This window comes from Phyllopteryx taeniolatus, chromosome 9, assembly GCF_024500385.1.
Source record: "Phyllopteryx taeniolatus isolate TA_2022b chromosome 9, UOR_Ptae_1.2, whole genome shotgun sequence".
NCBI classification, from domain to species: domain Eukaryota; kingdom Metazoa; phylum Chordata; class Actinopteri; order Syngnathiformes; family Syngnathidae; genus Phyllopteryx; species Phyllopteryx taeniolatus.
Genome location: NC_084510.1, coordinates 26418027 through 26433183, shown reverse-complemented (window position 1 = coordinate 26433183; position 15157 = coordinate 26418027). Strand labels below are relative to the sequence as shown.

At 43.3% G+C, this 15157-nt stretch overlaps 1 protein-coding gene across 3 annotated transcripts; it reads left to right on the top strand.

Moving 5' to 3' along the window:
* Positions 1–209: 209 nt before the first annotated feature.
* On the top strand, positions 210–14886 carry lrig2 (leucine-rich repeats and immunoglobulin-like domains 2). 3 transcript variants are annotated; one of them, XM_061786391.1, is made up of 18 exons: positions 211–842; positions 1696–1770; positions 1989–2123; positions 2226–2369; positions 2914–3057; positions 3176–3319; positions 3467–3610; positions 5452–5532; positions 5639–5710; positions 5826–5894; positions 5978–6141; positions 6316–6627; positions 7883–8164; positions 9387–9827; positions 9898–10050; positions 10796–10936; positions 11378–11623; positions 12200–14886. In XM_061786391.1, the coding sequence occupies exons 1-18, from the start codon at positions 655–657 to the stop codon at positions 12364–12366; spliced, it is 3102 nt and encodes a 1033-aa protein (XP_061642375.1). In that variant the 5' UTR covers positions 211–654; the 3' UTR covers positions 12367–14886. The 3 variants fall into 3 exon arrangements, with proteins under 3 accessions (XP_061642376.1, XP_061642375.1, XP_061642377.1); XM_061786393.1 differs by having other exon boundaries at positions 790–929; XM_061786392.1 differs by lacking the exon at positions 10796–10936 and having other exon boundaries at positions 210–842.
* Positions 14887–15157: the final 271 nt, after the last annotated feature.

Here is a 15157-nt window from a genome sequence, read left to right as displayed (position 1 = left end):
ACAGTAGAAGGCACAACGTTTCATGTTAATTTTGAAAGTATGAAATGTCATTTTGTTCCAATATAATTTCCATACCGTGCAAATTGTATTCGACTGCAAAATACCGTTTAGTTTTGCGAGCCAATCACATTTGCGTACTAGTTTGACAAACTTGCGCTACGGCCAATAGAATTGTGCACGTCTCGCTAAAAAGGGGCGGGACCGAGAATTATCCCATGACACAACAACGGGTGCTTTTGTTGTTCGATCCAAGACACGCAGATACGCTGAAATGACTCCTAATCTTTTCCCCCAACCTGGGTGAACATTTTCCATCTTGTAATTGGGTTCGCTCTCATGGCGCGGAACTAATCGCGGCGCTGGTGAAAGTGTCGTACGTGGGTCGTGTGTCCAGGTTGGAGCGGAAGGAATTCCAGGCACGGGGGAAGGCGAAGACAAGGGGGAATCTGCGCCAAGATGCTGCGCTCAAACTGGGCCGTAACTCCGCTTAGTAGCTGTGTTCGGAGCCGGGATAGTGTCAGCATTTCCTCAAATCGTGCTTCTGCTTGACTGACCTCCAGTTGCGGCGACAGCCGAAGAGTGAAAGTGGGAACGTTCGAAGCGAGTTAGCCACGTAGCTCCGTTGGAGCTCCTCCTGCGGGAAGACAATTTAAAATGGCGGAAGGCTGGCCCATTCCCTCTGCTTTCGCCTTCGTGCTTCTCACTGCGAGTGCCTGGGGCCTGGAGTCGTGTCCGGCTCCTTGCTCCTGCTCCGCGGGCCCGGACGAGCTCCGAGTTCTGGACTGCAACAGGAGACGACTCTCGACGGCTCCCTCGGACCTACCGGAGGGGATAAGCCAAGTGTAAGCCGTTAGCCAAGTTATCCTTGACGAGCTAAAGTTGCTCCGAGGATAGCATCACAACACTCATCCTTGTTTAGCATCTTTTTGGTATGAAAAATACCCTTTCATTGTGTGTGATTTTGCTTTGAAAAAGAGAGGAAGGAACTTAACAACATTGCTGGTTTCTAACTTTGGACTAATGTGTGATGGTAGAGAGTTGGTTCCACTACAGTGGTTACTTTTGTTTAACAGTGTCGAGAGAGAGAGAGAGAGAGAGAGAGAGAGAGAGGTTAGTTCAGGTTAGTTGGATGCTGGATGCTAGTTGGATACTTAATTCATCTCGTGAGGGAAATCAAATTGTCACAGGAGCAATATTAACCCTCATCCACTCGTATTGTAATGAAGAGCACCCAACAAATTTCAAACAAAGAGCAGCATTGAGGAGGGATTAACAATTGAAATCTAATTGAATGAATATTGTCTAGCTGTGCTGCAGTAATATTTGTTTAATTACTGCAAAGTGGGACGTACAATAGTAGCGTAATAGTTCGAAATAATCTATTAGGACTGCTCGTTTTCAAACAATTGAATGAGATACAATTATTATTGAACTTTTTACGTGCAATACATATTCCTTCTGTTTTATGTTACTACATTTGAGTGTAGCGTTTTTTTCTTCTTCCCCTAACTATAATGTTACAGTGGCTTCCAATAATATGAAATGAACTTTTTAGGAATAAAACCTGCGCTGCTGTGTTTTAATGTTGGGTCATTGTGGTGGCACTTGGAGGCAGCCAAGTATTTTTGTCGATGGTACTTGCTTTAAGAATTTTGACAAGGACTGATGTAGATGTAATGTCTAATTTCATTTCAGCTCAATGAACCACAATGAACTAAGTGCTCTCCCCTTCCTCGGAGAAGCCTCTGCCAACATCACATCACTATCATTGTAAGTATTAAATCACCTTATCGGTACTTACTCTATGTGGTACATTAAACCTAAACCGTTTTGATGTTAATCCAAGTTGTAATATTACTAATATTGCTGCAAAAAGGCACCCGTAGATAATTATCTGAGTCATTTATTTTCTCGATATACTTGCATGAATAAATAATCAGTCAATTTTCCGTCTTGACTCACACATCCTTATGTCTTGCATGATTTAGAATACACAACCGCATCTCGGAGCTCTCGATGCATCAGCTGCTGCCGTACGAGTCCCTGGAGATGCTGGACCTGACGTCCAACTCCCTTTCTGAGCTCAGGGCGGGAGGTTTCCCCTCCATGCAGCTAAAATATCTGTAAATCCCCAAGTTTACACATGCAAAAATTCAATTGGTTTAATTTGGTAGAAAAGCAGAATCTTTCCCAAGTTTTGTGAAATTAGTTTTGGAATCTTGCAGGAATTTAAGTAATAACAAGATTAGCATCCTGGAGCCGGGCTGCTTTGACAACATCTCCAGCTCTCTGCTGGTGTTGAAGCTCAACAGGAACCGGTTGACCGTGCTGCCATCCAAAGTCTTCAAGCTTCCCAGTCTGCAGTTTCTGTAAGTATCATTGGATGTAAAAATATGAGTTACTAGGAAAAACACCAATTATATTCCTTTTTTAAAGTGACAGAAGTACTGGGAATGTATGCCAGGTGTTAATTGTTTGAAATAGACAAAGCACCAGAGATTAATTGACACATGGATGCCAAATTATTAAGAGTTGTCCAGATTCCATCGAGTTATCGCAAATCAGGGCTAAGCACGTAGTTTTCAGCTTCTCTGCATCAGGAGAAAAATATATACATTTAAAAGTCATAAAGCAACAAAATAATCCTGTGGTACCAAGATATAGTCAAATGTAACAGCAATAGCTTAGTTTTATTTCACACAATGACAATTTGGGTGCCCTTAGTTTTTTTTTCTTATTAATGGCCAAGGCATTGTATTGGGAGTCGTTCTAGGCCGATAATCCAAATGAAGTGTCTTGGACACTTAATTTGACAAAAAAACAAAAATGGTATCAGGACATCCTTTCAAATTCTGTATATGTTTCTACTCTTTATCTGACTGAACTGACTGTATCTCTGTCACTACCCGTCAGCGAAATGAAGCGTAACAAGATCAAGATCGTGGACAGCCTGACGTTCAAAGGGATGGACTCGCTGCGGTCGCTGAAGTTGCAACGAAATGGCATCACCAAGCTTATGGATGGAGCCTTTTTTGGACTCATCAGCATGGAAGAACTGTGAGTGACTTGTATAGTAATCCTCCAGTCAAAAAACTACCATCAACTGGTTGCTTCTTGTATCTTCGATTGTTTGGCATAAACGACAGGGATTGTTTAACATCATTTTATGTTTCAGAGAGCTGGAGCACAATAACCTAACGGAGGTGAACAAAGGTTGGCTGTACGGCCTGCGCATGCTGCGTATCTTGCGAGTGAGCCAGAACGCCGTGAGCATCATCCGACCAGATGCTTGGGAGTTTTGCCAAAAGCTGGAGGAGCTGTGAGTGTGTTTTCTTGACATCTGGAGTAACCACTTTTGAAAATAATTTCTATTATCTTTCTCCTGTCTGGAGCACATTTAACAGCAGACCACTGCTGTCTAATGCAGCATATCCTTCAACATATATGCACTTTTTGTTTTGTGCAGAGACCTGTCCTTCAATCATCTGACCAGACTGGAGGAGACTGCGTTTGTGGGATTAGGTCTCCTGCAGAGCCTGAACCTTGGCGAGAACTCCATCAGCCACGTGGGAGAGCGGGTGTTCAGTAGCCTGGCCAATCTGCGCACGCTGTAAGTCTGACCTCATGAAATAAAAATGACCTGTTTGGTTCTGTAATTGGAGTCTGAACCATTCAGGATTCATCCACATGTTGGACTTGTTGAGTCACCAGAAACTTTTCACACTGCCATCCATCACTGATGGACTTGTGAGAATGAAACATGCCCCCCCCCCCTCCTCCTCCTCCTCCTCCTCCATAAAGATAATGTTATTTCCATGACTAATGCTGTATTATGATTTGGTCAATTTTGGTCTCTGTGCATTCCGAAGGAACATGGCAGGTTTGTTTGCCTCACTCACTCTTTACTGTGTAGCTCTTGTAGATTCCTCTGTAGTCAAGTGAGGATAACAGTAGAAATGTTCACAATTTCAGGTCTGCACCCACTAATATATTCTGTGTTGCTTTTACATCCTCATTGTCATCCGTTTAGGCTGGATTTACACTGGAGCTGTCGGTCCAAGTGGCCAATTCTGATTTAAGGCCTATATCGGATTTTTTTTGTATTTGTCCATTTCCACTTCCAAGTCAAGTGACACATTCGATATGGCTACATTTACAATGACTGAGCACATATCATCAACTCTGCAGTTATTTTGCTTATCTAAATGATGGAAACACCTCAAATTTAGGCCATTTAATTGTCTGTGCTTTTGGTGTAGTTTAGATTTACAGGGGATATTTTTAAATGTCGTGTGGGGAAATTGTTGGTGTGTATGTATATGTCACCAATCAGTATATTTTGATGACGTCAAGCTTGCACGGAGGGGTTATATCTGATGTGCATTTATGCTGCACTCACATTGGCAGATATATCCAGTACATATCAGATTTTTATACAAATTGCAGTGTAAATCCATTCTTAGTTCAAGAGCACCCCACCAACATGTTATTTTATAGAATCCTTTCCCCTCATTTTTTCTTGTCATCGGCAATTTTCCCCCCCCTCTCCCCCACCAATGCCTCCATCTTGTTGTTAGTCTTCCAAAGGACCTTTGGAGTGGCTTTTTGTTTTTCAATATTGCATCAAGATTGTGATAGTCAGCAATATTGTGAGCTTTCTCGTGTGTGCCATCTGATATCGCACAGCACAATATAGGAATCGGTTCCCATATACGCTCCAGTTTGCCGCATTTTATAAAGCCTGACCCCGGGTCTTTGCTGCGAGCTGGGCCACCGCGGACAAATTATGTAAAGTGCGTCATTGAGCCATCCGCAAGGGAATGAGGGGATTTTTTTTGAACTCGGTTATTCGCGGCTTGAGAAGGAGGTCAGCTGCGACAGCTTGACACACCAGCGTGGGCGCTTTCATGTGAGAGTGGAATCGGGAGAGTGCAGGAGTTCTTTCAGAGGTGGCCAAGCGTGAGGGGGGGACAGACAAAAGGAGCTCGGTCCCGCAAGGCATCCGGCATGTCCGTGGGCCCGTGGACTGTCCTTTTTGCCAAACGGGGGGCCAGTTCATTCCCCACTCATTGGAACAGTGGCCCACTGTGCAAGTGTGGGATCAGGTTGGAGGAGGACACAATCTTTCAATTTATAATTTCACAGCTTGGACTTTCTTTTTATTTGTTTTGATTCCACGGTAGGAAAAGCAAGTTAGCTTTTATTCCATCATGTGTTTTAAGACTCCCTTGTGATGTAAATTATTGAACACAGCCTTTTATGTTTTCTAAACAATCACATTCCACTCTTGGCATAGCACCTTCCTGATAGAACAAGGACTGACCACTTAAGGTCTCCTAGAAGTTGACTTTTGAAAATGTGCCTCAACACTTCGACAAGCTTAACTCACTGTTTACACGTGCGCAAACGTGTGAGTGTGTTTCTAACATATGTGACTCTTTGTTTTGGCAGCGACATCCACAATAATGAAATTTCTTGGGCCATTGAAGACTCCATCTGTGTGTTTGATGGCATGAAAAAGCTGAACACACTGTGAGCACACTGAAATACTTTTTGCATCGCTCAGTCTAAAAAAAAAAAGCTGCGTGTGACAGAAGTTGTCGAGCAACTAATTCCCCATCAAACATTTTGTTTTCAGGATCTTACAGCAGAACAAAATCAAGTCAATCACCAAGAAAGCCTTCGAGGGTCTGGATGAGTTGGAGCACCTGTGAGTGAAATATTGCAACACTTGCTTCTTCTATTCACTGTTGTTGTTTTTGACACACACAAAAATTAGCAGACTTGCTTGTAATCCACATTTTTGCCTTTTTTTCTTTTAACAGGGACCTCGATAGGAATGACATCATGTCGATAGACCCTGAGGCATTGCTGCATACAAAGCTCAAAGTGTTGTAAGTAATAAAAACAAATAAATGCTTCTCTCGGCCATTGAATGCATTTTTCTCACAATCTCATGTTTCTTATTCCCTTCTAGCATCCTCAATACAAGCAGCCTGCTGTGCGACTGCCACATGCAGTGGCTCAGACCCTGGCTCACCAACAGCCACTTCCTTCATTCCGTGTCTGCCTTCTGCGCCCACCCGGCCGTCCTGCTCGGTCATGATGTCCTTTCCGTCAGCCCCGAAGACTTTGTTTGTGGCGAGTGTTGATTTTGTCGACTTGTTTATGTAATCGAATTATCTGAGTTATTGGATTTTATAGTTGTAGCCCTATGGAGAAAAATAGGGGAAAGCATTGAAAAGTGCATACACACCGGGCAAAGAATGCCAATGTAATTTGCCAATAATTCATGGAATTCTTTCAACCTGACAGATGACTTCCCCAAGCCTCAGATCACCACTCATCCCGAAACATCAGTGGCGCTGCGCGGCAACAACGTGACCCTGACCTGTGTGGCGTCGAGCAGCAGCGACTCGCCCATGAGCACGGCATGGCGGAAGGACGGTGAAGTGCTTTATGACGCCGAGGTGCAAAATTACGCCCGTTACCAGGAGGGTGAGCTGATCTACACCACCGTGCTGCACCTCCTCAACGTCAACTTCACTGACGAGGGCCGCTACCAGTGCGTGGTGTCTAACCACTTCGGTGCCAACTACTCCAACAGGGCCAAGCTTACTGTTAACGGTGAGCGTGTTTGCCAGAAATGATTTGGAAGCGTGTCAGATGTTTGTATCATTATTTGTCTTTCAAGGTTACGACCAGCGCTATGAAGTAATTTGCATAGCTGAAGGTACGCTCAGTTAACGCTGCACTTCCCATTTTTTTATTGGATTATTTTATACGCATGACTCGATGTGTTTTCCAGGCAAATATTTACTCTGTTGATTGCTGTTAGGTTAGTGATAGAATGCAGCATGTTTCAACTTGTATACAAACTCATTACATCACTGTTGTAGGAGCGGAACTCCTGAGGACCATGTGTAATATTCAATATAACATTCCAATGCTTTGAATTATTCCAATGGATCCTAGATGTACCGTGGAACGCAATCCATTCAGTGTTGCTGGTTGATTTGATTCCATAGAAAAGCCCATAAATTGAATTAATCCAACTGTTAAGCCGTTTGTTGACATAGTCCTTCGTCGCTGCGCAAGCTAGTTCATTACGTCATCTGTGAACCCGACACTTTGTATGTCGTGACCATCGTAAACCGAGGCCCCTTCCGTATTGTTCAGACCAGGCTCGGGCTACAGTTATCGAAGATTTTTAGAATCGGTTATTCTACCAATTAATCATATGGAACTTAATTGTGCATGATTAAACAACAGAAAGTCCATGTGATGTACAGGTACTGTTGTTGTTCACTTGGTCGCCACCTTCACACTATGTCTATGACTTTGGCTGTGCGTGGCTTCAAAAGCTGGGGCCTAGCCTGGTGAGTGTGCCATTGGCTGTTGTGAGCTCAGGTTAGCACCTATCGTAATAGGTTCTAACTCGTGGTGCTAGGCTATATTACTGTAAATTAGCGATCATCGATACCTTGTGTTGGCGATTGTAGTTGTGCTCTTGTGGTACATTAGTTCTGCTTTGCAGTACACTCATTGCAATTCATTCTATTTATTATTATTATTATTTTTTTTTTAAATGTGTACTTTCTGTAAACTTTGGGCATTCTCTTTTACGCACTCTTTCCTCCTGACTCTCCGCCTCACAGCTACAACAAAGCCGCTGCGTGAGTCTACGTTAACATTAGTCCATGTGGAAAAATTATCACTGCAATGCTTTGAGGCAGAGATTTTTCTTTGACTTTTTTTTTTTTTTTTTTAAATGATTATTTGTAATCTAGTTAGAATTATTCAATTCATCGTTTCAGCCCTAGATTTGGCAGCAGGAATGCCATCATAACTTGATTCTAATGTGTCTCTCTTCTCTCCACAGAGCTGCCGTCCTTCCTCAAGACCCCCATGGATCTCACCATCCGGACAGGCACCATGGCCAGGCTGGAGTGCGCCGCCGAAGGCCACCCCTTGCCACAGATCGCTTGGCAAAAGGACGGCGGAACCGACTTCCCGGCTGCCCGTGAGCGCAGGATGCATGTAATGCCGGACGACGACATCTTCTTCATTGCCAATGTGAAGACTGAGGACATGGGGGTTTACAGCTGCACGGCGCAGAACGCAGCGGGAAGCTTGTCTACTAACGCCACGCTGACGGTCCTGGGTGAGTCATGGATAACTACTTAAATCCTGCGCTTGAATTCGCCATCCATTTTACTCATGTTGATGCTTATACAAAGGTTGACGTGATACAACTGTAGAGAAGGCTCAATGATGCTCTGCACTTTTTTATAGTCTATAGCCTCCAAAGAGCTTCACAGACCACCTGCCTGACCTTCATCTCAGTGTTTCCCAACCTTCATTGAGCCAAAGCACTTTACACTACTCAACTCAACTTTATTTATTTAGCGCTTTCACAACAACCGCAGCTTTACCAAAGCGTTGTACATAAAACATAAAATAATAATTCAATCATGAATAACACAACAATTTTTTCTCCTTTCAAAAATACACTATAGTTTCAGTCACATTGGCACTTTGCATACAGGAAGTGAAGAGTTTGATTTCCCCTGTTGCCTATGTTGTTTGAAGCTGTTAGAAATAAGAGAGGAGCAAGATTGAAATCTCCATTGACCAGTTTCAGGGCGCGAGCGTCATCGATGTCGCGATTACATTCCCTCTCCGTCATCCATCTCCTCCAGGACGTATTCGGCTCCACATTGCCAACACATCACATCACAGCTCGGCTCCACGTTGGCACTTTTCGCGTCGCGGCTCCGCCAGCCGTAGCGTTGAAAACAGTCCAACAGCGCCGGCGTTTTCCCCTGAACGAAAACAAGCACCCCTCGGTCGTACCATTGCAGTCAAGCGCCAACATTCTGCAATCATCATGCGGCAATATTGTCCAATGAAGATAAAACTGTCCCCAATGGGTCCGCATGATGTACAATAAACATTCAATGACAAAAAAGGATGAAAAAAACCGAATTGAAGCAGCACACCACAGAACATAAATGTCACAAAAGGAATATACAGTATCCCCCCGCTTGGAGAGACAAAAGGGAGGTGTCTATTTGCAGATTTGCACACTGACAAAAGCAAATTTACTTACTCAGTGTGAAATTTGGGCCCGTTTAATTGAACACAGCTATACAATACACTTGTACCTTTTACCATGTACTTTGACAGCGTTTAGTGTTTTTAAATGTTTTATTTATTTTTTTTCTCCCCGCTGTATCACTATATGTCGCTCTCAAAGATGAATGAACAAAGATGCATATTTGTCGTAACTAAATAGTCATAATATTCAGACCAATGAATTGAAATTGGACACACTAATTGGTTGGAATCCCAGCATTAAGCAACGACATCCTCTCCTATTGCAGAAACTCCTTCGTTTATGCGGCCCCTGGAGGACAGAACCGTTGCGAGAGGTGAAACTGCTGTGCTTCAGTGCATAGCTGGAGGCAGCCCCGCCCCACGCTTGAACTGGACCAAAGACGACGGGCCCCTGGTACTCACGGAGCGCCACTTCTTCGCCGCCGCCAACCAGCTCCTGATTATAGTCGATGCCGGCCCCAGTGACGCCGGGAAGTATACCTGCATCATGTCCAACACGCTGGGAACCGAGCGCGGCCACATCTACCTGGGCGTCTCGCCGTCGCCCAACTGCGACAGCGGCGCGGGGTACGACCAGGACGGCTGGACCACCGTGGGCATCGTGGTGATCGTGGTGGTGTGCTGCGTGGTCGGGACCTCACTGGTGTGGGTCATTGTCATCTATCACATGCGCAGGAAGAGTGAAGACTACAGCATCAGCAACACAGGTTAGCAAACGGTAGTTACCCCCCCCTTGTGAATCATTTCACATTAAACTATGCCGTTTTCCTTCCTCAGATGAAATGAATTTACCGCCGGACATCCCCAGCTACCTCTCTTCTCAGGGGACTTTGTCAGAACCTCCGGAAGGCTACAGCAACTCTGAGGCGGGCAGCCACCAGCAACTCATGCCGCCGCTCTCCAACGGCTACGTGCACAAGGGCACAGACAGTGAGCCATCCCTTTTTAACAGCACACACACTTTCTGCTGTGTTCGTAAGCTTCATATTAATTCATCTCTAGGTAAAGTTGGGCACACTGAAAAATAGTGAGACCCCACTAGGGCTGCAACGGTTAATCCAAAGAGTCCATAAAAGTCAAGGAATGTCCAAAGTTTGGGATCAGGTCACCCTCAACAAGGAAGATAAAGTACAATGTGTACGATCGCTAACACAAGGCAACATTTAATGTTATATAATTATACATAGTCTATCACCGCTAGTTAAAACGTATTGTAGTGTCCCCGCAGCTGGTCAAAGATAGACACTGCGGCCGCACACCGACCGAACGGTCGCACGGTGTGCGGGCTTCCGCAACTATTTGCCAGCGCTACACTTTTATTCGCTGACACCCATGTAACTCACCAGGCCCCGCCTACAAACTCAAAATCGCACCTACTACAGTACATTGTGAGGACGGTGACCCCAAGTGGACAAACATATCTGCACCTCTCATGTACATGGGATGGTGTTTTAATAATGACCAATCCATTTTAATAATGACCAGCTCCATTAACCGATGGGATAATCGGTAGAATATGTTATTCTAAAAATAGATTGTCACATTAGAACTAAACGATGAAGATATTAAGTGAATATGAAACTGTCTATCCGCATTGCTTGTAACTGAGAAAAATGTCGACGTCAAGCAGTCTATTGCAAAATGTTCTCGACTCACTGTCCCGTGTGCGTCCCAGGCGTGTGCTACGGAGACATAGGCAGCGAGGTGGAAACGGAAGGTAACGGACGGCTTCACTGCCGGATGGGCCCTCTGTTCACGGGCCGTAGCGGCTTCCAGCCCGGGGAGCCTCGTGACGGACTAGCCGGAGCCCCCTCAGGTCTGTTTGTCATATGGGTGTCTTTCTCCTTTTCTTCGCTTTTACGAATGCCATTTGCATTCCGTCCTGAGCTTCTTTGTGAATATTAGAAGTCAGTACAGTTACAAACTAATAACGGGATTTCAAGTGTATCCGGAAACTGCACCAAAGAGAATTTCTCATGGTTGAGCTTGCACAACTCAATAATGCAGTTGGAAGTTGAACCATGGAAGCAAGGAACACCTTCATACATCAGACCCCCCCAAAAAAGTGCACATCTCATGTGGAATTGATAGAAAGCAGGGACTAACGGTACAGAGCTTTAAGGCTGGCAAAGATTTTTGGGGACTTTTTTAAAAAGTCCAATACTAGGAGGATAAAGAATGACGTGAGCTTTAGTTGCACAGCAGCAGTTGCTTGAGTGAACCCTGCATGTAAACTTTGTGTGTCTTGTATCACAAGGCGCCGCAGGCCCGTTGGTCATCTGCTCCGACTGCTACGACAACGCCAACATCTACTCTCGCGCGCGGGACTACTGCCCCTACGCCTACCTGGCCGAGGACGACGCAGCGGACAAAGACCTGCCGGGTTTTAAGGAGAACTTCGGTGAGCGCGCTCGGCGAGAGGACACCGCCCCGGGGCGCTTCATTGACAAACAGGACTCGGAGAGGCCGAGCAGCCGCACTTCAATGGAAGACTGTGCGGCCGGTAAGACCTGGACTCGAAACGCCAGCTATAAGGGGAAGGGGGTCCTCAGCGGAGGTGCGTTCCAACCGCGGCAAAGTAATGAATGCGCTGTTAAATAGTTGTATGGGGGAAAAAAACTTCTGGGTCATAAAAACAAAAATCTGATGAAAAATACAAACTGTGTGGAGCTATGCAATATGGACAAGTTTTTATCTCGATATAGGTAATTGTATATCCTGATATAGTGATCATTTTTTTCCCCTCTTAAAATGACATGAGAGAATGGCAATTTTCTGTGATCCGTCAGCACAATTTCCCCCTTTGGAGGCCAAAATTCATCACCAAGCTGCCGAATTACACTCTCATTAAAACGATAAATCTCATGATGAACTTGAATAATTCAATTGGAAAAAAAAGAACTGATGCCAAATCTCTGCCTGAATGCTTTGCAGTGATCAATTTGGCAAATGGACAAAAATGTGCTTAACCATTACGCCGTGTAGAAAGAAGTTGTAATAAGCAAGCAAACAAATACCCCAAATCCAATAGAATTGAACTGTTGACACCTCTTTTACGTCCTCTCTGGGCCGTCTGCAGACTTGCTCAGCAACTCCGTGTGGGGCGAAAGGCTAAACTCGAAGCCCCAAGAGGGCGCCGCCGCTCACAGGACACTTCATCCGGCGGGGGATACGGCGGCCAGCGCGCAGAAGCACAGACTACACCCCAAAAGGACTAATCCTCAGAACCATCCAGTACCCACATAGAGCATGCCCTCCCTGCCTGAGCCCATCCTGCACCCACTACCTCCTTCAGCACTCTGCCAAAGATTCTCTCTTGGAGTGTTTCCGCATGGCTCGCCTCTCACTGAACTAAAGCGACCTCCTTCCCGTCACTCCCGCAGACGCCGTGAATGTAAGCTTTGGAGGAACTTTTTTTGTTGGTTTGTTTGTTTGTTTTTGTGTGTGCCGTGACGGGAGCACCCTCGAGATATCGCCAACCACTCAACAAGCAGCGAGAGGTCGCGAACTGAAGACTGCGCAGAGACAGTGATGCCACAATGTGGTGTGTATTCCTTTACGTATGAATATATCCTCAGCCTTACGCAATCATCCAGCCTTCCTTTTTATAAGCAGTTTATGGAGCGGGAGGACTTATTTTTTTTTTTTTTTTTTGTCTTTTTTTTTGTCTTTATTTTTTCTTTTCTTTTTTTTTTTTGGGGGGGGGAGTACGCGTGTGTGACAATCGTTTTTTTAAAATTTTTTTAAAAATTATTATTACAGTGTCACCTCCGTTGAGGCGACACGCACTGACCCGTTTTCCCTTCACCGCTCACAGGCACTTAATTTAACGGTAATATTTTATTATTACTGAACCCATGATCCTCCTGCAGAGAAAAGGTGTTGGCACTGTGAAAAAAAGTGTGTAGAATGTATTGTTTTATACCACGTATGTTATGTACAGGCTAGTAGTCTAATAGCTGACATTTTACACTTTGTCTCCTGTCTAAAAAAATATTTGGTACTCGTCATTTTACCGAGAATGTTTCTGGTGAGAAATGCAGTGGAACCCTTAAAGTTCAAAACCGTTTAACCATACAGGCAAGGTTTTAAGTAACATTCCCGTCATGCGCGTGTGAAGAGAACATAACCACTAGTGTCGTAAGAAAAATTATCGAAAACTACTCGCCTGTAATGGGGAGGGAACAAGGTGTTTACTGAGCCATACAGTATACCTAGTATATAATAATAATAATAATAATAATTTGTTCGTATTTTCTTAAGTCAGATCTCATCCTCAAACAATTTTTCTCGTCACAACAAAATCAACAAGCAATCCAAAGAAAAAGTAAACTACAGATTGTGGTTGAAATTGTATCGTATATGTTGTTGTAGAACGTCAAATGCTTGAAGTAACCTTTTGACATTGCTCAACTGTCTTACAAGCCTTTCGCCTCCTAGCATAGTTGCCTAAGTCGCATTTAAACGGGGAAACAAAAAAAGTGCCATTAGCAAGCACATTGGCAATTTGTATTATTGATTTTGTGGCAGTAAATTAGAATGAGAATGTTTTCAATTGCCATAAGTGGATAAATAAAGAAAAAAAGTAATTTTGCTTATTAGGTTAATGATATAAAAAATGCTGACAAATGTTTTTCTTGTTTTCCCGAAAACGTTCAAACGTGACTTAGGCTAACAAATAAGAAGTTAAGCACCATAGAATAAAATGCAGAGAGACTTTTGTCCCGCTTTGAAAATATTCTTCCAACTGTAAATTGTCTGACGTGACTCTCACTTCACGTCGAATGCAGCATGCACAGCTGAAATGATCACGTCATCTTTTACATCACCTTCTTGCACTTGGATTTTGTTTCTCCGTTTCCGACATTGCACACATTGCTCGGTGACTGTCATTAAAAATGGAGACCCTCTCGGGTCATTCCATTGCTTGTTTATGTAAGCAGTCAAACCTCCGAAGCCTTATTCATTTACTTTAAAAAAAAAATCAAATAAAAAATGGTTTACTTTTCTATTACTTCTGAATTTAGACATTCCAGATCTCCAATGTCCTTTTTGTTCTCGTTTGACCCATCTGTTGTCTTTTACAAGTTAGCTTGAAGCAGCCACATGACATTACTGTACATGTCCAAGTGATGTACTGTACATTACATTTGTTAGTTCAAGGCCACTTTGTTTCCCTCAATACCAAAGTTTACCAGTACAGTAAAAAGAAAAAAAGAATGCTCTGGCAATATTCTGTGCTGCTTTTTTGTTGTTGTTGTTGTATTCTTGAAGTTTATTTCCAATTCTATTTTTGGACCTTGTACATTGTGTAAAGCATGTTTAATAAAAAAAACAAAAAAAAAACAATAGCCTTTTGTTACATAGCTATTATTATAGACAATAAACAGTGTTCTACGCAATACACCTTGCAACATTTTAGTTTTTTTTGTTTTCATTGCCTAAATGTTACTGTGTATTACTGAAGAATCCCGATTTTGAGTTGTACCATGCTGTTTTGCACGAGTTAAGGATGGCATTCAGCATGGTAAACAACACACTGTTTTGTTTGCTTGCCACACCAAAAATGTGAAAAGCTGTATCTTTAGAGATAAAGGAAATGTATATATGTATATAGGTGTGTGTGTGTGTGTGTGTGTGTGTGCTTGTACACACACTGTATGTGTTGGTTTGTTTTTTTTTAAAACAAAAGGGGTCAGTGTGACCCACTTTGTTTCGTCATGAAAACGATTAATAACGGGACTAGAATAAATAATTTACATGTAATACTTTTTAGATCCTTTAACTTTTAAATGGCCCAATTTGAGCAACTGTATATGCAGCCACAAAAATAACTTTAAAAACGTGTCACTGAAACATATCTTTAAAAGACTAAAAAATAAAAACTGTGTACGTAAAAGAAGAAAACAAAAATAAGTCTAGACTCTAGATGTTCCATACTAATTTTTTTTCTTTTAAAACATCTCAGTGTGACTCACTGTCACAAAAACAAAACGAATGTGTACTTAAGGAAAATAACGCCAGAAGAAAAAAGTTT

Bases quoted from the DNA above. Each gene is read 5' to 3' on its own strand.
- lrig2 (XM_061786391.1), top strand. From the start codon at position 655: ATGGCGGAAGGCTGGCCCATTCCCTCTGCTTTCGCCTTCGTGCTTCTC. The intron at 6,142-6,315 runs GCGAGTGTTGAT...TCAACCTGACAG, and splicing joins CCCCGAAGACTTTGTTTGTG to ATGACTTCCCCAAGCCTCAG. The intron at 6,628-7,882 runs GTGAGCGTGTTT...TTCTCTCCACAG, and splicing joins GGCCAAGCTTACTGTTAACG to AGCTGCCGTCCTTCCTCAAG.